Source organism: Pteronotus mesoamericanus, unplaced genomic scaffold (assembly GCF_021234165.1).
Source record: "Pteronotus mesoamericanus isolate MK-2021 breed Mesoamerican mustached bat unplaced genomic scaffold, CSHL_Meso_final scaffold_232, whole genome shotgun sequence".
Taxonomy (NCBI): Eukaryota; Metazoa; Chordata; class Mammalia; order Chiroptera; family Mormoopidae; genus Pteronotus; species Pteronotus mesoamericanus.
In genome coordinates, this window is record NW_026555311.1 from 8,225,003 (window position 1) to 8,248,642 (window position 23,640).

Genomic DNA, 23,640 nt, shown 5'->3' on the forward strand with positions numbered 1-23,640 from the left:
CTGGTGTTGCTAACCATAATGGCCTGCCAGATAAGGAATGATGATGATGACATAAAACACACATATTTTACTCAAAATCCAGAGAATTGGGAAGTGTGTTAGGAGGGAAATGGGAGTAAGGGAGAAAGAAAAAAGAAAACAACAGAATATATAAGGGTGAAATAATACAATATAGTTATTAATTGACACTCTGAAATTCCAGATGGCTTACTTTCAAATCAATGTTTCATTGTTTTATTTGCGTCCTTTCTCCCATTTTTTTTTTGGGGGGGGGGAGAGTTATACTCCTATGAATTATCTCTACTAAGACTTATCTAAAGGAAAAACCGTAACTGTAATAAGTGCAATAAGCAAGAATGGGTAAGTCATTATTTTCCACTCCAACAAGTTGGTGCACAAAGATCCAGTTTTGTCTAGTAGCCTATTATCCATTAGCAACCATCATTCTTTTCATTATTGTTGCAAATTTCTGGGTTATTATCCAAGTAGGGCTGCAAATGGGGTATAACTAAAGAGCTGTTCCTGGTTAAAATATCTATCTGTCCGGCTGCCTGCATATCCATTCATCCATTCATCCACCCACTCACCCACCTTCCTACCTGCCTATCTGGAACTTAGTGAGTTCCCTCACAGGTTGGTGTTTGGGGTGAACTGTCATTAGAGGGCCCTCAACAACAGTATACAATTCAAAGAATCAAGGCATGTGGCTCTTTAGAAAGGCACCTGCTGGTTTTGCCAAGTAATTCTTCTCAGAACATCAGCAGCAAAAAGAAAAAAAAATTGATTCTCTTTGGAGCAACAACTCCAAAGGAATGTTTAATGATCTCATGGTTTCTCTTAGAATCTCTTAAATTGTACTGAAGAAGCTACCCTAATCTCCTTACATCAATTATTAGAGCTTAGGTTGGTTTTTTTGTTTGTTTGTTTGTTTTTTAATCACTATCTTTCCCTACAGTTTAAACAAAAGTTTAACTTCTCAAATAGAAGAAACCATGTGCTATTTAACTGACATGGACCAAAGTATACTGTAATGGAAAAGAGCACAGAATTAGTAAGAATTGGAAAAGCTAGGTTTTGGCAAGTTCTATTTTAACACAAGCATTTATTTAACTTTTCTGTTGATTCTTTGGGGTTAAATGGCTGATATACCTCTAGGGAGTTAAGAAATTGGTAAGCTTTGTGAAAGTACTTTGTTAGCTATAAAGCATTAAATATCTTAATAATAATTCTACAATAAAATTAATGACAGATAGTAATATATCCCCGTTTTTAAAAAAGGGCATAGTTATCTAACTAAAATTTTGAAGGGCAAAGCTTTCTCCACAAAACAGCACTTTGCAGTATTATTGGTAGTGGAATTACATTAACTTGCCTCACTAGCTTTTATTTTGTTCACAGTAATAGTCTTAGCCTTCACGCCACTGCACAGCACTCAGAACCGGGGCTTGTGTCACCATGTCCCTGCAGTACATAATTAATACTGTGCACTTCAGGTATTTTTACATTTTTAAAAGTAGAACATATTCTTTCCTTGGAAAATTGAGATATACTTTTGCCCCTTTAATGCCCTCATTACAAGCAATAGGGAGGTGCTTCCCCACCCACCCAAAACTTGAAAATATGATTGCTTCTATTTGTGTTAAACTAACACAAGTTAAAAATATTGGCTTGCTAAAAAATTGCAAAACTATTTTAGAATTTTATCAATAATATTAAACCAGTGAAAGAACATCAATGAATACGGCTGGCCAGCATCTAAATATCTAAAAAATGGATTTCAGTGGGAGTGCAGAGAAAGTTTCAGTACTGAACATCTCCAGCAAGGAAGAGATAACCCATCTGGTGGAGAGGAACCGTCAGGTCTGTTGAAAGATACGGTTACAGCCTGCATGTAATATTCCTTAAGATATTCTGTTCAATTTATAAACACCAAGTAATCTTCTCAACAAGAATTCAACTTCTCAGGAAATATATTGAGAAACACTTGTTTCTGGAAAGGAACATCCCTATCATAATATTCCAGGCATTGTTTTAAGTACTCTGTGGGTACTAACTCACACAATCTTCCCAACTCTACGAAGTACTGTTATCACATCCATCTACAGATGAGGGAATTAAAATATACAGAGGCTGAACAATTGCACAAGGTCATACAAGCAGTTAATAGAACTAGGAATCAAAACTGGGTAATCTGGCCTCAAAACCAGTAATACTAGGCTTCATAAATCCTTATCATCTACAAATGCAGATTTTTGGACCTGAAGAGCTAAGACCCAAACATCAGGACTTGGTTAAACTCATTAATGTTGCTTGATGAGGCCCTCTCCATCCCTTCTATTTGATGACATGCTTTCTATTAAACTTCCATCAATTACTTTGAATATTTTGTAAGTAATCTAAATGGGAATTTACATTATTATTTACTTATTTTTAAAAATTTTATTCATTTATTTTTAGACAGAGGGGAAGGGAGGGAGAAAGAGGGAGAGAAACATCAATGTGTGGTTGCATTCGTGCGGTCCCTACTGGGGACCTGGCCAATCCAGGCCTGTGCACTGACTGGGAATCTAACCAGCAATCCTTTGGTTCATAGGCTAGCACTTAGTCCACGGAGCCACACCAGCCAGGGTGGGAATTTACATTGATTTTAAAAATCAAAAACAAATTATCTGTTTGGTGGGTACTTAAAGTTCTTATAACTGTAGAGTACTTAATGCTCTTAACAGAAGAAAGGCAAAAAAAGATTTTCCAATTTTTATATTAAAATCAACATGTCCTGAAAATGACTCAGCTCAAAAAGAATACATGGAGTTTCTACATGTAAGAAAAGTTAGTACTCCCAATATTCACATATGATAGTGGGTCAGCCTGGATGAAAAATTATCTTGGGATAAGGTCAGATTTTTGCTCTGGTTTAGTTTGCAATTAGAGGCACCAACTGTTTAGTCGGTGACCTAACACTATCTCCTATTTTTAAAATCCTTAAAGAGCTGACTACCATTCCAAAGCTAGGAGAGTTATACCTAGTTCACCACCAATGCCCTTTTTGTTGTTGTTGATTCCGTAAGAGCTCTCTCATCCCAGCAATACAAATAGAATGGAATTAAGTTTTCATAAAAAATAATGACAGGCCCTGGCCAGTGTGGCTTGCTTGGTCCGAGCATCATCCTATGCACTAGAGGTCGCCGGTTAGATGCCTCGTATGGGCATATACTTGGGTTGTAGGCTTAGTCACTGGGCACATACAGGAAGCAACCTATCAGTTTCTCTCTCTCTCTCAAAATCAATAAATGTATCCTCCAGTGAGAATTAAAATGAATGAAGGAATTAATTAATGAACAAATAAAAAAATAATGACTGAATGGGGCTAAACTGAAAACTTGACTGAGTAATGCTTTTTTGTAACTTGAAGAATTTGGAATAAATATTTCAACTAAGTAGTTAAACTATCCTTTAAATTACATTAAAATTATTTAAAGAAATGATATAATTGGGAAAAATTAGAAAAGACAGGATCACAAAAGACTTTGTCACATTCTTCATTCCCCAAAGAATAATGGATCTTCAAAACAAGATAACCTTGGAAATTCATTTGTGTTTAGTTATTAGCATATGTTAATGATGCTCTGTTATTAGTCAGTTTTCCAGAAAGATGATCCAATTCTATTATAGTATCATTTCCTGGCCAACCAGAACTCCATGGCCTAAAATAAATGAACTTACACCTTTTTTAACTCAACCTGTAGGGTTGTTGTAAAATTTTGTTTTGCCTCTCCTTATTGGAGGCATAAAGAGTTACGGTGCTAGAATTTTGACTGTGAGACTTTTCTTTCAAACAACAGCTATACTCCTACCCCCAACAGATGCATTTCTTCAACAGCCCAAATCATCAGTCATCATCTCAAGAAATTTATTTTAAAGATTTTATTTATTATTTTGCTACATTTCCAACATTTGTGTTTTGACAAAGGGGAAAGGCAGGAAGAAAGAGGAGAGAAACAACGTGTGGTTGCCTCTCGAGCGCCCCCTGTGGAGACCTGGCCTGCAACCCAGACATGTAACCTGAGTGGGAACTGAACTGGTGACCTTTTGCTTCCCTGGCCAGCACTCAACCCACTGAGCCACACCAGCCAGGGCCAAGAAATGTGATAAAATTAAAGCTAATAATGCTAATGTTAATTTTCATTGTTCCTAGAATAACTGCGTGAGTGAAAATAGGCATCTGACACCTTAATGTATAATAGGGTTTTGGCTGCCACTTCTTTTAATACACTGACAGTATGATGGTTCATGGAAAAGCAAAATGTATCAATCTTAAATGCTCTTCTAAAGATAATAAGCTCTAAGTAACGTTTTATTAGGTAGCTAAGGAATCTTTAAAGTCAGCTAGATTAAAAAAATAGATTGCTGCTTTTATGGTCCATTTATTGGAAATTACATTGGCAACACTTTGCAATGTTTTTATACTTCATATTCAAAATTTATTACTAACTACTTTGCTAAAAGGAACGAAAAATTCAAAACATAGTTGGAAATTTCTTTTTAAAAAGTCCTGGTTACTTTGGCAAAGAATAGAATAATGTACAAATGGTATTTCTCTTAGCTTTTATGATGTTTGGCCCTCTAGAATCAACAGTTCTTATTTTTCAGTATTACAATATGACCAGTTGATAAAACACAAATTCTAACTTGTCATTTTTGAAGAGAGGACCTTTATAACACAGATACACAATATACTAAAAACTTAAGGTCTTGAAATTTCATGCATCATGTGCCTACAAATAAGAAACAAAGTGTTAATCTAGTTCAAGTTATCTAAAAATGCATAAAGGGAAAACAATTTGCTAACATCCGTGCTAAAAAACAGGTCATCACAAAACAGAGGACATTTCCTCCCTACATTATAAAGGATCAAAAATCATAGGTAAAAATATAGTGTTTTTCTAATCAATTGAAATAATATACACAAGGTAAAAGACTAATCCAGTCTAGAAGAGAAATAACACAAAAATGAGCCAGTTATGTTTTAGACATAAGTGACCAATGTATTTCTTTTTATTGTTATTAAAGTTTTTCTAATTTCAGTAACTGAAGCATTGTAATTTTATTTTATTCCACTGTTGGCCATAGTTTGAGCCCTACACACTCCCTTCCCTTTCACCTCAAAGGGAACTCCTTTGTAAGTAGCCACACACTCATCATTGGTGTACAGATCAGGCTGGATCTGCTCCCAAATCTTCTTCTTAGGATTCAACTCTTTATCAGGCTCTCCTGTTGGGAAAAAACAAAATTATATAGCTAACATATTAAATAAATTACCCATAGACATTTTTAGTGAACTGTCTTGGCAGTACTTTCTGACCTTTAGACCTGATCAGAATTTTAGCATTTACTGTTAACATTTACTTTATTTTCATGATGTTGGTAGTTTATAGTCTTGATTGGTAAAATATATTTTGTCATTTCCTTACCAATACTCAAGATTATTTCCACTGTTATAATAATAAATATTTTTACAAGTAATATAGCTCAATGAATTTATTCCACAAGTTTAAAATAAAAATATAAGGTATTCTTTAAAAAAAATTGCAAGGAATTAGAATTTCATGTTATATTTTTACATGTGCAGAAGCAGTGTATGTACGCTTCACTGTATGTTTCATCACACAAAATGACTAGACTGCTGCTACAGTGCTTAAAGGTTTCTTATAAATACTAGAGAATGGCCTAAATATCGGAGTTATCTGGCTAAATATAACTACATTGGGTTTCATCTGCTCCCCATTTCCATTTGGTGAGAGAGAAAGTGTCAGAAAAGGGTAGTAAAGAGACAAGGGTTAGCATTTTCTAGGAACTGGAACTTATGCCTATGTTGTTACATGCAATTCACATAACAATATTGATTTTATCTTAAATATACATAAACTGGGGCTCAGAGAAGATAAGTTGTTCAAAGTCACACAATCAACAAGTGAAGTCAGGATTTGACACCAAAGCTGTTGTTCCACTAGTATATAGCACCTTGCCTCCTAATAAATGATGCTCCAGGAAAGAAATAAGATTCTGACATATGGATAATGCCCCATCCTCTCTCTTCATAGTAACTCACTATAAAATTTACAATCAATAAAAGACAAAGGAACTATAGAATATATCTGTCTAGGCTTAAAAACAACCAACAGACCAAGCAAGCCCTCTATTTAATGAGTGATAAGGAAGTAGCAAGCAAAGTTTAATATAAGAGCATTTTAATACCTGGGGATATTCAATAACATTTGGAATGAAGAATAGCATCCAGAGACAATTAAAAAATGTATCTCTTAAGCATTTGCTTCAAATGAAAAATAACTGTCCTGGAGGTAATAAAAATATTAATGAAGTATAATTCAATACTGATAGAAATATAACTTTCTGGATGGTTTTTTAACTGACTCCCAAGTTGAAATCTCTTGGAATTACTTTAAAAAGAATCTTTTAAACATTACTGGAACTAATTAAAGTCTATTATTCTGATCACATCTTTTTATCTAGTGTTTATTCTCTGCTCATACATACATAGGAATAATAAAACTCATGGTAGCTTTGTTCTTTCTTAGCCCTTCAGAAAACTGGCAGGAATATACAAAACTGTCCTCTGATATGCAGGTTTTCAGAGATGACAAAAGAGTTAATTGAATGATGTATTTATAGTAAAAGAACATGCAATGAAACTAACACTGAAACACTATAAAAGTGAGGATTTCTCTTACTCCTTTAAGAACATTAGATTGGACATAATAATTAATTTTTATTAATTAATAAATATGAAAAAGTAGCAATAGAGAGAATATCTAAAAGATTTTTATTTTTTGTTTCTAAACCATTCCTAATCTAAGAGTATAGTCCTACTTTCCTTGTGCACAAATCACGTGGAGAAGTGAGCTACTGTTCAGGGAGACCTGAGTCCTAAGCCTGAATTCCTCCCAAAAAGAGATGTTCCCTAATGGATAATGAATTAATTTAAGAGGGAGAGTGCCCCAGATTTGGGCAAAAGCTTCTTATAAAGAACATAAATTGTGCAGTACATTTTTGCTGAATGCATACATTAAGGCCCAAGTACAAAAAGCTGTGCTGTGGCATATTATTAAGCTTCTCCAATCTAGTAAGATACTGAAATGTATAGAAAATAATATTCATGATACACACCACATATAGTGCTTATGTGACAGTCACTGCACTGTTTTACATATATTTACTTATTTAACTCTCTCAGTACACTATATAAAAAAATGATTAATTATCCCCAATTTGTAAATGAGGAAATGAAGGCACAGAAATTACAACTAAGCACTTAAAAAAGTAGGCATGTAGCCAAGTGTTTCAAAAGTTAAACCTCACAAAACACACAGGAAATAGATACCATTCAAAAACCCTTCTCATTAAAAACAATAACATTACCACCCTTCTTATAAATGAAAAAGCTGGGGCTCAAAAAGGTTCCCAGGTCACCGAGTACTTGTTCATGTGTGGAGCCAAGATCTGAAAGTTTTACATTTCTTATATAAAACTATAATAATTTTCAAGGAATAAAGATTTGAACTAAAAATAAACTAGAAATAAGAGGAACCTCCATAGTTTAACTACTGTCTTTCAGCACACAAGAATCAATACCTGTAACTCTCTGTATGTAGTTCCTAGACTTTAACAAATCAATAAATGAAACAATGACTTGGACAACTAAAATTTAAGATGATTATTAAAACCTATGACATTATAAACACTGAATATAAATCAGAACTGAAAATCTTGGATTGCAGTGTTAACCTTCTGGCTTACTGAGCATGCTTCTAAATAATATACTATTTGGTAGGTATAAAGCAATTTGAAAAGTTTAAATCACCTCCCACGGAAAACATACCTAATATTTAAAACAATTTTAAATGAACTGTATTTTTCAGAGAAGTCTTTCGTCATTCCTGCATGCTATATCCATCCTCTAATCTTATTTTTGTAATTTTCTTTCGGTTCTTAACCCACCTCTCCCTGCCGTGTTTTGGCATGGCTATGCAAAAAGGTAAGTGATGATATCAATAAAAATTCTTCAAGCTAAAAACTGCAGAGCCTCTGAAATTGTTAAACCTAGCCAATAATCGCCATTTGGAAATGGTTACACATATTGTAAGAGAACTAATCATTTAGAGATTATTTTAGGCCAACTGATCTAAACAAAACACATAGGGATTAAGAACTAGTTCAAGATGAGTTTGTACAGATGTGAAAAGCTGCGACTACCTTCTCCTCCTTCTCAGCACTTAAAACCTTCAAAAAGCAGTAACTACAAATTCCAGAGTCCCAGGCAGTCACAAGTCTGAAATAAGAACCAGAGACTTCATTTTAATTGGGCCACTGTTTTGCAGAGAATACTCACTGAGCATCAGCTCCTTTTTGATATCGAGCACAGCCCTTAAAAGTCTAGCACTAACTCAATTAATTTATGTTTGATTAACTGAGTTTTGAACTATAATAATTGGAACTATGGCCACTTGTGGCACAAAAACTGAAATATAACTTGGCAAGTAAGGGTCAATTAATTTACAAAGCTAATCAACAGGAGTTTGGTGGTTGATAGGAATGATCTTGCAATAATGAAGGCACATACTCAGGCCTGTTCTCAAATACTGTGTTTTGTTTTTTGACATATTTTACAAGTATGTTTTTTTATTTATTCATTAAACAATTTACTGAGCTCCTACTCTATGCCGTGTATTTTTCTAGATGATAGGAATATAGCAGTGACTAAGAATAAAAAAGAAAAAATCTGGGTTTCATGATGCTTACATATCTGTGTGAAGACATTAAATAATGTACAGTATTTAGATGATGATGTTTTGCAAAGAAATAAAATAAAGATATTATTTCAAAGATCTGAATGGGATAAGTAATGGAGCTTCTCAGGAAAGAGCCAGTGGCTCAACCGCAGTGACTGAGGAAGAATGAGAGTACCTGCAGTTAATGAGATAATGGGAAGCCACTGTAAGGAGGTGGGTGCACTCTGGGTCAAATGGAAAGCTTTCCATCAAAGGATTAATATAATCTGACCTAAATCACTCTGCCTACTATAATTGAAAGTAGAAAAAGGGCAAGGGCAAAAGCAGCTGGGAGATCAGTCAGAAGGCTTTTGCAATTATCTAGATAAGGGATGTTGCCGCCAAGACCCAAGTCGTGGTGGGGGAGATAATGAGAATAATTCTGGACATGTTCAGGAGGTACACCCACTGTTATCTTCTGAAGGAGAAGTTGCATGAGAAAAAAAATAGCAGCTGAAAGAATGGAGTTCCAGTCAGAAGACATGGAAAAAAGGCACTCTGGGGGAATACTGGGATATGTATTCTCCCTTTAGACATGTTAGTGGAGTCTAGTAGGCAGCTAAGAGATCGGATAAAATATCCAGGGAATAATGTAGGGAAGAGGGAAGGGGAAGGAGCAAGGGGAGGGAGGGGGAGGGAGCGGGAAGGGGAAGGCAAGAGAGGAGGAAAGGGGGGCAGGGGTCAAATGTGGAAAGAAAAAGAGAAAAAAGAGGGAAGGGACTAGGGTCTGGGGCACTCCAATGTTAAGAGGTCACGGAGGTAAGGAAGAATCAGCAAAGGAGATGAGAAGGGGAACTGGTGAAGCAGGAAGACTACCAGGAAGGAGTGATGCCAGATGTCAAGTTAATTAAGAAAAGGACTGAGAAGAAGCCATGAATATTTCAGCTACAGAGAGTAATAAGAGATCTTGACCACAACAGTTTTGGTGGAACCGAGTAGAGAAAAACCTAACTGAAATGGGTTTTAGGGAAAAGAATCAAATAGAGACAAGGTTTTTTGTCTTTCAAAGAATAAATGGATCCAAAGATGAAACACTCTCGCTTATCATACAGGCTTTCTGAAGGACCATGAACCTATGCTTATTAATAAAACTCAGTATCAATAGAAATAAGTATGGTCTTGGAAGTTAAAATTCTGAATGCAAACTTTCATTTATTTTTAGAGCAAAATCAGTGCATATTCTATAAAAGCCTGTCATTGCCTTTGTCTCCTAGCTAAAATATTATTTTCAAGTTAGTTTTGCTTGGTGCTTTAGGGACCAGTTACAGATTTAAATACTAAAATTTATAGCTTCACACATTTAGGATTAAAAAAGGTATTGAGTGGGGACAGTTTTTAGCCATTGTTATAAAAATATTACTTGGCATCTTTTAAACTCTATGGAAGTTTTCAGTTCTGTAGTTAGAGAAAAAAACTGTTAAGTGTGAAAACCTTTCCAAGTCCACATAGCAATGCAAAGGTTTGAGCCCCAACTGCAATTTCTATACCACACTTAATATATACATCATGAAACGTAAATCTCTAGACACTGAGCACATCAAGTGAACATCAAAATGTACTAGCAGACACCTTTAGCTTTAAAATACAAAACAGATGCACTGATAAATCATAGCTCTCTCTGGAAAAAGAAAAAAAAACCTAATGGTGTGCTGTTTAGTATTAACTGTTATTTCCTTTCAGATTAACTGCTACAGAAGCAGTAACTGATGTGGAACTGTAAGCAAGATAAATATTAACAGACCTCATGTCTCAAAATTTATCAATTATTTAATGCTGTTTGGCTTGGGTAAGCCTATTATAAGTGATAAAATAGTTCAAGGGTGGGGCTGAGGAGAGAGGGAAAAGGGAGAAAAGTGGGAACAACTGTAATAGCTTGAACAATAATAAAAAATAATAATAGAAAATAATTCAAGCAACCTCCTGGCCATTTTAAAGTTAGGTTTTCCCTTCTTTCACTTTACAAAATTTTTTTTGTACTTTCTCTACATATGCATGTGCTAAGGCACAAGGGGAAACTATACATTTAGAGGAAATATCAGTCTTTGGAAGAATGTAAATATAAACACACAAAAAGCCAAACTCAGAGACTAAAGAACATAGTAAAGTCAAGATAGGGCTATTATCATTTCTATATAGGGCTATTATCATTTCTAATGTTAAGTCACTGAGTAAAACTTTCTTTCAATTTACTTAATAGAAATAGCCAAGTAATAACAACTGACTGAACTGCTGAAATATTTACCTGTTAATTCTATGAGGTAAAGGAATGAAAACTGTCATAGAAACAAAGGAAGTATATACCTTCATTAATGAAACAATCTATATTAATTCACAGCAAGCAAAATCAACAAACAAAAATGCTACAGCATTAAAGATTCAGGCACATCTACTGTTTGATCCTTCTACTTATTCTACATATTCTTAAATGAGTAACTATATTCTGTCAGGCCTCAGTTTACAAATCTATAAAATAGTGGGTTAAAGTAGATGGTTTATTCCATTTCTAAACACGAGACTCTACAATTTCTATCAAAAACTTAAAAAGAGTACTAAATATTAAGTATTTAAACAAAAAAGAAGGCGAATGTTAATCTGGAAAGGTAAACCAATATTTGTTTTCTATTCCAATTTAGTGAATGGGACTTCTAAATAGAATTTCAGGTGTCACTATACACATGATTGCGCTTACTCCAAAATATGAGGTTTGGGGAAGTGTTTTGATGTTGTGGTAAAAGAGTGGTGATCTAGAGTCTAAAGTCATCATGCTCCTTTGAGAAATGATTAAGACTGGGATTTTCCCAAAACCCAATTTACCAAAAAAAGCACAGACCATTATAGTTTCAAATCTAGCAAGGTTCAAGACATACACAGGCATTCAAAGACACAAATACTTATTAAACAATCCTTGTATTTTTTAGATTAGTTAGTTTTTATTCCAGGGTGGGGGGAGCTTACTTTCAAGGAAATCAACCTATGCTTTCATCCACATTTTCTATGTTATTCCAACAATGTCCTTCATATCCTAATATTTCATGATACATAATTAACATAGGATTGAAAAAACAGACCTCCATAGAATCACATCAGCCTGGCTATTACATTAAAACTCAGCTATTTCTACAAACATGTTTCCAAATCATTTGATTTTCAAACCTAATTCAGCGTGTTAACCTAATTTATTTCTGATTTTCCCATTATTCTAGTCAAATAAATATACTTTAAATAACTGCAGTGTGCTAATTTCTAACTGTTATCCTCCTGTAAGTTCCTCTCTCTTCAATGAAAGAAAAATTTATTATACACCTGCAAAGCAACCTTTCTCTTCTGCTTCAAAGACCTATTTGAAGAAACTTTCCCATGCATTATAAAGCTTGATCTGTCTCAGGAGAAAACAAGCAATATGAAATGAAAGTTCCTTTTTAATTATTAAAATAAATATTAATTTTAACTTAGAGGTTTTCTGTATGTCTTAAAGTTAAGTAAGAGCATATGTAAATATATTATTAAATGAACTTTCAGGATTATATGCTATTCTTCCATGTCTGAACTTTTCTTCATATTTCTGTGTTGCATTCCGGGATAATCTATAGCTTAAATGATTTTGCAGTGCATTAATTTGTTTTATATACACATTGTACTCTTTTGTTGAGTAGGGATTATATTTAGTATTTTACTTTTAAAGCAAAAACTATCTCTCATGTTTTGTGTAATTTGTACTTTCATGGGGGGGGGGGGAATGTTTAGATGTTTAAGCTTAATATGTCATCTACAGCCAACAGCAATAATCTCAAAAATCATAGTCATTTAATGTAAAGAATTGTGAATCACACACACAGGATTGATTTTAAACTTAAACATTATAAGCATCACTTTGTGAACAATTATTCCCACATGATTTTAAATAATAACTAATAAATACTTACCAGGAAAAGCATCAAAAGTAATTCTGTCTCCAGGAACAGATCCATTAGGAGGTGCCAAGATTTCAACTTTCTCTGGTGAACTGGCACACATCACCATTGCTTGAGATAGGACTCCCCTCATCTTTGCGGGTTTCAGGTTACAAAGTAAAATCACCATCCGATTTTGCATCTGTGTGAAAAACAAACTGGTGAATAAGATGTATAGAATTTCTAGTGATCATACCTAAAATATACCAAGGTTCATCTAATATGCTAAGTATTAAATGTCCTATTTTTGACAATGTATCTTTTATCTCTGTGTATCCCCAATCTTTCATTTGCTATTATAAAGCTTTATAGAAAGATGAAGAAACAAAAAATAATTCTACAATGACTGAAGAAAGAAACAGTTAAAAAAAAAAAAAGATATTTTAGGGGACCTCTTAGAAAATATCAAACACGCTAACATTGTCATTATAGGGATTCCATAAAGAGAAGAGGAAGAAAGGTCAGAGAGCTTATTTGAAGAAATAATGCCTGAAAACCTTTGTTAGTCCAGGAAATAGATGGCCAGGTCCAGGAAGCACACAGAGTTCCAAACAAGCTGAACCCAAAAAGACCCACACAAAAACATACTGTAATTAAACTGGCCAACGTTAAAAATAGAGTAGTGAAAGCAGCAGGAGGAAACAAACTAGTCACATACAAGGAAAACACCATAGGCTATAAACAGATTTCTCAGCAGAAACTTTGCAGGTCAGAAGGGAGTTGCAGAATATATTGAAAGTGCTGAAAGGAAAGAATCCACAACTCAGAATACTCTATCTCCAAATGTTATCATTCAGAATTAAGGGATGAAAAGTTTCCTGGGCAAGCAAAAAATTAAAAAAAAAAAATTAAGGGTTTCATCCTAACAAAACCAACTTTAAAAGATTTGTTAAAGGGTTTTCTTTAAGCAGGGGAAAAAAGATAGCTTGAAAAAAAATACAGACACACACACACACACACACACGAAAGAAAAGATCTCGCAGGTAAAAGCAAATACATAGTAAAGAAAGGCAGTAAGTACATTAGCCACTTAAAAGCTAATACAAAGATTAAAAGACAAAAGTAACAAAATCAAATATACATAGGATGAGTAGCAAACAAAACAAAAAGATCTAAAATATGACATCAAAAAGAATGAGGAGGCAATAGTAAAAACAGTATTTTTAGAAGGCCTTGAACTGCCTATCAGCTTAAAATAGACTGCTATATAGACTGATATCTATGGTAACAACAAACCAAATATACAAAAGATATACAAAAAAAAATAAAGAGATAGAAATCGAAATATAACATTAAAGAAAACTAGCAAACCACAAGGGAAGAAACCAAGAAAAGAAGTGAGGAACAGAGAAGTACAAAACAACCAAAAAATAATTAACAAGATGGAAATAAGTACATGCTTATCAATAATTACTTAAATATAAATGAATTAAATGATCTGATAAAAAGATACAGGGTGGCTAAATGAATTAAAGAACAAAACCCATTAGTATACTTACTGCCTATAAGAGATTCACCTCAGTTTGAAACACACACAGAGAATGAAAAGAGAAGAGACAGGGAAAAAAGCTGGGGTAGCAATACCCATATGAGAGAAAATAGACTTTAAAACAAAGACTGTAAAAAAAAAAAAAGGACAAAGAAGGCATAACATGAGGATAAAGGGGTCAATACAAGAAGAGGATATAAAATTGTAAACATTTACACACCCAACATAGGAGCACCTAAATATATTGAGACTTCAGGTCAAGATGAAGGCATAGGTAAACATGGCTTGCCTTCTCACACAACCAGAGTAAAAATTAATTATAACTACACTACAAAACAACTATCACCCAGAATCTCAGGAAAATCGAGGTGTATGGAAATCAGACAGGCAAGGAATTAAAGAAATCAGACTCTTTCAGACCAGTAGGAGAGGCAGAGACATGTAACAGGCAGTTCCACACCCACATGTGGTAGATAGAAAGCAGGAGGGATATCTCAGGAACAAGGGAACCCAGCCTCACACCAGGCCCCCAGGCCTAGGGTTCCAGTGCCAGGAAGACAAATCCACGTAACTTCTGGTGGGGATTTGTCTTCCTCCCAGACAAAACTCCAGAGGCCAGGCAGGGGCAATTGTTTCTTTTCTGAGCCCTCCCCCACACAAAGCCACAGAGCAGTGACACCATATCTGAGATGTCATCAACATGGTTCTCACAGGTGGCTCTGCCCAACAGTTTACAGAACATTTCATTCAAAAATTGAAGAATACATTCTTTTCAAGTGCCTTTGGACCATTTTCCAGAATAGATCACATTTTAGGCCACAAATCAAGTCTCAATAAATTCAAGACTGATATCATCTCAAGTATATTTTCTAACCATAATGGTATGAAGCTAGAAATCAACTACAAGAGAAATGGAAAAAAAAAAAAAAAAAACCCAAAACACAAACATGTGGAGACAAAGCATATGTTCCTCAACAGCCAAACATTAAAAGAAAAAATTAAAGAGGAAATTAAAAAATCTTGCGACAAATGAAAATAGAAATGAAACTCTCCCAAATCTATGGGATGCAGCAAAATCAGTTCTAAGAAGGAAGTTCACAGACATTCAGGCATACCTCAAGGAACAAGAAAAATCCCAACAGACAATCTAAACTTACATCTAAGGAAGTAGAAAAAGAACAAACAAAACCCAAAGTTAGTAGATGGAATAAAACAATAAAGATCAGAATAGAAATCGATAAAATTAGGGAATAGAAAAGATCAATGAAACTAAGAGCTGGTCTTTTAAAAAGATAAATAAAAATGATATATCTATAGCTAAACTCATAAAGAAAAAAAGGGAGAGGGTCCAAATAAATAAACTCGTAAGTGAAAGTGAAGTTACAAATGACAAAACAAAAACAGAAATACAAAGAATCATTAAAGAATACCATGATCAATTATACATCAACAAGCTGGATAACCTAGAAGAAATGTATAAACTTCTAAAAATGTAGAAACTTCTAAGACTGAACCCAGTAATAAAAAAATAACTCCCAAAAAGCATCCAGGTCCTGCATGGTTTCACAGGTGAATTCTTCCAAACATTTAAAGCGGAGTTAATACCTATCTTTCTCAAACTATTCTAAAAAATTTCTAGAGGAAGGAATGCTTCCAAACTAATACTAGAAGACCAGCATTATCCTGATACTAAAACCAGAAAAGGACTCTACAATAAAGGAAAATTATAAGCAATTTTCCTTATAAACACAGATGCAAACATTCTCAACAAAACCAAATACTAGATAAATATATCCAACCATACGTTAAAAGGATCATACACCATGCTCAAGTGAGATTCACTCTGGGGATGCAAAGGTGGATCAGTATCTGCAAAACAATATTATACATCATATAAACAAAACCAAAAATAAAAATCGTATGATCCTCTCAACAGAGACCAAAAAAAATCTGACAAAATTCCAATATCCCTTTATGATGAAAACTCTCAACAAAGTGGATATAGAGGAAACATGACATAATAAACTCTATATATGACAAATCCACAGCTAACATCATAATTCTACATTGGTATATTGAAATATTTTCTCCTAAGATTATTAAAAGGACAAGATGCCCATTCTCAGCACTTTTATACAACATAGTTGTTGGAAGTCATAGCCACAGCAATCAGACAAGACATACAAACAAAAGGCATTCTAATAGGAGAGAAAGTAAAACTATCACCATTTGCAGATGACATGATACTATATACATAAAACCCTGAAGACTGCACAGGCAAAATTTAAAACTAATAAATAAATTCATTAAAGGTGAAGGATACAAATAGGTCATGTTGGAAAAACTAGATAGGTATGTGAAAAAAAAGTGAATCTGGGCCACTTTCTTATAGCATACATTAAAATAGTCGAAGTGTATTAAAGACTTAAATGTTAAGACCTGAAACCATAAGCTCCTAAAAGAAAACATAGACAGTAAACACTTTGACCTCATTCTCAGCAATATTTTTTTGGATATGCCTCCCTGGGCAAGGGCAATAAAAGCAAAAATAAAGAAACAGGACTACATCAAACTAGAAGCAGCAAAGGAAACCATCAACAAAATGAAGAGAACTTAATAAATGGAAAAGGATATTTGCAATGACATTATCTGATTGGGGGTAATATCCAAAATATATAAAGAACTCATACAATTCAACACACACAAAAAAGCCAAACAATTCAATTAAAAAATGGGTAGATCACCTGAATAGAAATTTCTACAAAACAGACATAGAGATGGTACACAGACATATGAAAAGATGCTCAACATCACTCACAATCAGGGAAATGCTAATCAAAACCATGCATCACCTCACACCTGTCAGAATGGCCATTATCAAAAAGTCAACAACAAATGTTGGTGAGAATGTGGAGAAAATGGAAGCCTCAGGCACTTTTGGTGGGGGTGTAAAATGGTAAACAGTATGGAGGTTCCTCAAAAAATTAAAAACAGAGCTATTATATAATCCAGTAATTCCACTTCTGGGTAATATCTGAAGAAAACAAAAACTAAAACATAAAATAGGACATATATATATACCTCCACGTTCACTGCAGCATCATTTATGATAGCCAAGATATGGAAGAAACCTAGATGCATACTGATAGATGAATGGATCAAGATGTGCTATTTATGCACAATGGAATATTATTCAGCAATAACAAATGTAATATTGACATTTGTGACAATATGGAAAAACTTAAAGGGTATTATGCCAAGTGAAATAAGTCAAAGAAAGACAAATAACATATGACTTCAGTTATATGTAAAATATAAAAAAATCAAAACAAACCAACCAGCAACAGACTCATATATACAAAGAATAAACTGATGTTTGCCAGAGGGAGGGACAGAGAGAGATGTGAAAATAAGGTGAAAGGGAGTAACAAGCACAAACTTGTAGTTAAATCACAGGGATGTAACATATAGCACAGGAAAGAGTCAACACTCTCACAATAACTTGGTATGATGACAGATAATTACTAGACTTATTGTGGTGATCACATGGTAAGGTATATACAGGTAGAAACACTATGTTGAACACCTGAAACAAATGTAATATTGTATGTCAACTATAATTTTAAAAAAGAGAACAAAGTTTCGAATTTAAAAGTCCCCCTTTTTGAAAGTTTTCACAAATAAGATTCTTCTTCAACAAGTAACTTGAAAATACAACATTGTATGAGAATTTAAATAAATGCTATTGTGATTATGTGTAAGAAGATTAACTAGATGCAGGCTTCTAAGGATTAGATGGTACCTGTGGGCTTTTATCTTTGAAAAATACAAATCTACAATATTTTGGATGTGATTGGGGTGGGCATTAAGAGCCCCTGCTTCATAGAATGTTTACTAGTACTGCCTTGATGGGTTAGATACACATGTACATGGAGATATTTGCTCATGGCTGTGAATGACAGCTTTTGGAATAGAAAATAGTCTGCAAACTGTAAGAACAAAAAAAATGAAGACAAAATGAGTTTTTCCAATTTAACTGGCTTAAGGTCACTTGGTTCTTTTTTCCAAGGCTCCTTATGAACCTATCTTCGTAAGTAGTTAACGAAGGAGTCCTGGTCCAATACAAGAGGAATGTTTAAAAAAAAAAGAAGAAAAAACACATACATGTACCCTATCAAATATTTTTTCATAGATAAGAGAAACTTCTTCACTTATCCCATCAACAGAGCAGCTAGATGACCCTACCAATATGAGGCAGACCAATTTACTCCTTAGCTCAAAACCCTCCAATGGTTTTCATCTCACTTAGAATAAAAGCCAAAGTCTTTACAATGATCTATAAAACCCTATGTTATTGGGCTAACTTATGTATCTGATTTCGTTGTGCATGATACTCCCATTATTTGCTCTGCTGTAGTGACACTGCTTCCTGCTATTCTTTGAACATCTCAGGTATCCACTTGATTCAGCTACCTAAAACACTCTTCCAGCAGATTGACACGTGACTTGTTTTCTCCATTTTCTCAGACCTTTACTTAAGTGTCATTTTCTTTATAAGGCCTTTCTGAACTACTTTATATAAAATGACATCATCATCTTAGCCTTAATATTTCCTAGATTCTTCCCTGTTTAACTTTTTCTTGATATTTATCACTATTAACATGTTATGATTTTCTGACTCCCCCTTAGAAATGTGAGCTTCATAATGCAGGACTTTAAAAAAAAAAAAAATCTATCATCTAAATTCAACTACTATATCCCTTGTTCAGAATAGTCCTGGTACACTGCACATACTCAATAAATATTTGCAACTAGAGATATGAATAAATGTAGAAATTTGTCCAGTTTACAAAGCCAATATGTAATGTAGCTGGCAATGAACAGGAGGCACAACTATCTTAATGTTGAAGTCCACAGTCTTTGTTATATCTCTGAAGTATATAGGACACAGGAAATAGGTAACTCAGATTACTATAAAAAGAGATCTTAAAAGAACAAATTAAAACTATTACTGGCTTTAACTCATTCCACTGTCATTGGAAATACGCGTATATGCATTTCCATACATATACATATCCCATAACATATATGCATATAAAAAATACTTTATATTTTTAAATACCTAAGTAACATCAAAATAAAAAACATCCTGTTTTTAACAACAGATATCATTAAAATCTGCAGTTTAATTTCCATGATTCCCTCTCCTCTTTTTTCTTAGAAAAGTATGAAAATATTTTAGTTATAAAAACATAAAACCTGTTCTCTTACTTTTAGATTGCTGCTTTCTGGGTTTATATAACAGTGATTTTTAGAAAATCTAGAAATAATAAAATTCCATGAGGAATGATGATTATATAAAATACCACACTAAAAACATTTTTTTAATTGAGAAAAAATAATACATTTTCTTTCTATACTCATGAATCTAGTCCTAATGTACAGATTTTTTGCAAGGTTTTAGTTGTTTTATATAATTTTTTTGGAGGAATTACCACATTCAAAGTAATCAACTGAACATATCAATACTGGCTCATGTTGTTTAGTTATCTAGTACAAAATTATATGCTAAAGCATCAAATAAAGAGGAAATCAATGTGTCTGGTGTATGCAGAAGTAATTTTATTTGTACAAATTACCTGATCAAGAGGGACATGATTCACCAGGCCACTGACAACTGTTCTTGGGACTGCTTCTCCAACATCTACTTCTTCTACATACAAAGAATCTGCATCGGGATGTTTTTTAGCAGTCATGATACAACCAATTCGAAGATCCAGACGGGAAACATCTATTGGCTTAGAATCAGCACTTCCTGCTATTGATTGTTTGTTTTTCTCCTTTTTCTCTCCTATAAATAAATAAATAAACAAACAAACAAATAAATAAAATTCTAAATGGGTAAACATCATAAGCAAAACAAATATACGAAAAACTCCTTAGTGCTGATACTGATGAACTTAGAGGGAAAAAAAAGTTATCTCCTATCTTCACTTAAATAACAAACGAAAGAATTATTTATTGAAGTCATAGCATCTTAAACCCTGTTTCAGCTATTTCTCTGTTGACTAACTATCTTTATCTCTAGTTAAAGACGTGGACAAAAGGTTGGTGAATTATAGCTCATGGGCCAAATCCAGCACACTGTTTCTGACAAAGTTTTGTTAGAATACAACCATTTGTTCATTTACATATTGCCTATGGCTGTTTTTATACTCCTGCAGAGCTGAATAGTTGTCACAGAGCCTTTTGGCCTATAAAGCCTACATACCTACAAAATAGCCCTTAATGAAAAAGTTTACATTTCCCTGAAACAGAACTGTAAAAATCCATTATAGTGTTTACTGTGACTTTTTAGAAAGTGAAAAAGCCTATATTTAGAAAGGATGCCACACTCCGTAGCTAACTAATGGAATAAACAACAATCAAATATAATTTCACTGATAAAATGTTTCTCTCATCAGTTAAACACACTGATCAGTGTATAATGAATTTCTCCACTTCCTATATTTCCCTGAAAACTTATTAGGGTTTTAGGTTTATCCACAGCAACTAAATGAACAGGTGAAAATATTTTACTCTGATTATATTTTTAAAATCCTACTTGTATTCATATGCTGATAATCTAACTCTTATTAGTGTATGATTTCTTTAGCCACTGAGTCAAAATGCAACCTGTAAAGTGTTCATATTCTTTATGTTTAATATCTGTGGCAGAAAAAGAAAAGTAAAAAAAACTAAAAACTTATTTACCTTCAAATCACTCTATTGTGGTTTAAAGCACTTCCTTTCAACTATACCTTTGATTAATCTTTGAACAAATATTTATGGAGATCTAAGGCACGAGAAAGAACTATTAAGATGAGCAGGCCATGCTATCAAGGCACTGAAAATCTCTTTTATGAAAAATAGATGTTTTAATGAATATGTGATAAACATTACATACACAAGGAAATACAGAAGCAGAAAAGAATAATTTTGCCTGGAGTGGGAAAAGGAGATTTTGTGTAAATGGCATTCATAATTTATACAAAAATAGTTTACAAAAGAGGAGACAGAGCTAGTTCAAAATAATTAACAGTTTTTAATCTTATTAGCAAATTATTAAAAATACCACTTTACATGTAGCAGATTAGCAAAGGTATTTTTAACGGCACAAACCCAAATGTTATATATATATATATATATATATATATATATATATATAACCAAAAGAAAATATACCAAAAACCTAAATAGTTTTCTTTGAGTGATAATTACTTTGTAACACTGCATTAATAACAGTATACTTACATCCACATGCATTTTTTCACTTCATATTCTAAAATTTGAAATACTGCCTTTATCAGGAACCCATTCTCCAGATGTGATTACAAATATTAAAATCTATACCAAGCACTTTGTTAGTCGTCATAAGGGATTTTAGAAATATTTCACTGACATGCGTGATGCTTACACGCAGCAGTCTAGAAAGATTGTATGGGCACCACAGCACTTTCCTATGCAGAATTTTGCAATTTGGCAATTGTAGCAGCCAAACACCTATGGAACAACTCTCTGTTCCATCACTGTTCAGTATGGTGCCTGCCAAGCTTATATGTTATTTACATTTAAATTTAAAGTTATTGAAAGTTCACCCCTTTAGTTACAGTAGATACATTTCAAATGTTCAACAGCTATATGCAGCTACTGCATTGGGTAATACAGCTATACCACATTTCCATCACACAAAGTTCCATTGGACAGAGGTCTTCTAGACCTAAAGCTTCAGTTGGTTGTGCTGCCTCCACCCACAAAAGAGGACTTTGTTGTCTAATTGGACTACAAGACTGATGGGTCCTGCAGTCAAGAATGAACCATACACCTTTGAGTACGGACTTCACCAAACTTAGGACAGGCTGTGTAATTGTTTTATGCCTACTTCTTCATAAAGTTTATAAAGTGGAAGAATTAGAGTGACTTGCCCAGTCTGACTTGATTTCACTGACCATACCACCCAGTGATGAACTTATGTAGAAGAAGATGTACAGCCCCTATCTATTTCTAACTAATAGAGGCTGCTTATGTTTCTCACAAGGAATTAACAAGTGTTAGATGCTAAATTAGCTTAGGTGAGTTCACAAAGCTTTCCGCCATTCTATATTTTCCAAAAATTTTTTTAAAGATTTTATCTGTTTTTATTTTAGACAGAGGGGAAGGAAGGGAGTAAGAGAGGGAGAGAAACATCCTAGTGTGGTTGCCTCTCACACCCCCCTACTGGGGACCTGGCCCATAACCCCCAGGCATAAGCCCTGACTGGGAATCAAACCAGTGCTACTTTGGCTCTCAAGCTGGCGCTCAATCCACTGAGCCCCACCAGCCAGGGCAGTATTTTCCAAAAAATTTTAAATGAGTGTAAGTAGTATGATAGGTAATCATAAAAATTACAAAAGCACTTTTTTTAAATTATTTTTTGTAAATACATTTGTCTCTGCCTTCCCCTCCCCACTCTCCCTCCCTCAGTCCTTCCCCACTTTGGCTTTGTCCATGAGTCCTTGCTATATGTTCCTTGACTTTCCCCTTCTCTTCCTTTCCCACCTCCCCCTGCCCCCCGCCCACCCTTCCCTCTTGTCTCTGTTGGTTTCTTTTTTCTTTCAGTGTTCCTGGTCTTATTTTCCTTGCATCTTAGTTTTGTTGGTTATGTTCCATTTATAGGTAAGATCATATGGTATTTGTCTTCGCCCCCTGGCTTATTTCGCTTAGCATGCTCTCTAGTTCCATCCATGCTGTCGCGAAATGTAGTAGTTCTTTTTTTTTCTTTCTGCTGCATAGTATTCCATTGTGTAAATGTACCATAATTTTTTGATCCAATCGTCTACTAATGGGCATTTAGGGTGCTTCCAACACTTGGCTCTTGTCAATTGTGCTGCTGTGAACATTGGGGTGCATAGGTTCTTTTGAATAGGCATTTTGGGATTCTTAGGGTACAGTCCCAGCAGGGGAATCACTGGATCAAAAGGCAGTTCCATTTTCAGCTTTTTGAGGAAATTCCACACTGCTTTCCACAGTGGCTGCACCAGTCTGCATTCCCACCAACAGTGTACTAGGGTTCCCTTTTGTCCACAGCCTCACCAGCACCTGTTGTTTGTAGACCTGTTTGTGATGGCCATTCTGACCGGTGTGAGGTGGTATCTCATTGTGGTTTTGATCTGCATTTCTCTGATGGCTAGTGATGCTGAGCATCCTTTCAAATGCCTCTGGGCCCTCTGTATCTCCTCCTTGGAAAGGCGTCTGCCCAGGTCTTTTGCCCATTTTTTGATTGGGTCATTTGTCTTCTTGGAGTGGAGTTGAGTGAGTTCTTTATATATCTTGGAGA

The 23,640-nt window shown here is 34.3% G+C and overlaps 1 protein-coding gene across 3 annotated transcripts in view; it reads right to left on the bottom strand.

Moving 5' to 3' along the window:
- Nucleotides 1–5,019: 5,019 nt before the first annotated feature.
- Nucleotides 5,020–23,640, bottom strand: part of AIMP1 (aminoacyl tRNA synthetase complex interacting multifunctional protein 1) — a 53,337-nt gene continuing 34,716 nt past the window's right edge. For all 3 annotated transcript variants that reach the window (XM_054591652.1, XM_054591649.1, XM_054591651.1), the window contains exons 5-7: nt 19,925–20,136; nt 12,770–12,938; nt 5,020–5,271 (exon numbers count right to left, since the gene is read on the bottom strand). In XM_054591652.1, coding sequence (XP_054447627.1) covers nt 5,105–5,271; nt 12,770–12,938; nt 19,925–20,136 — 548 coding nt within the window. In that variant the 3' untranslated portion in view covers nt 5,020–5,104. The remainder of the gene's footprint in view (nt 5,272–12,769; nt 12,939–19,924; nt 20,137–23,640) is intronic.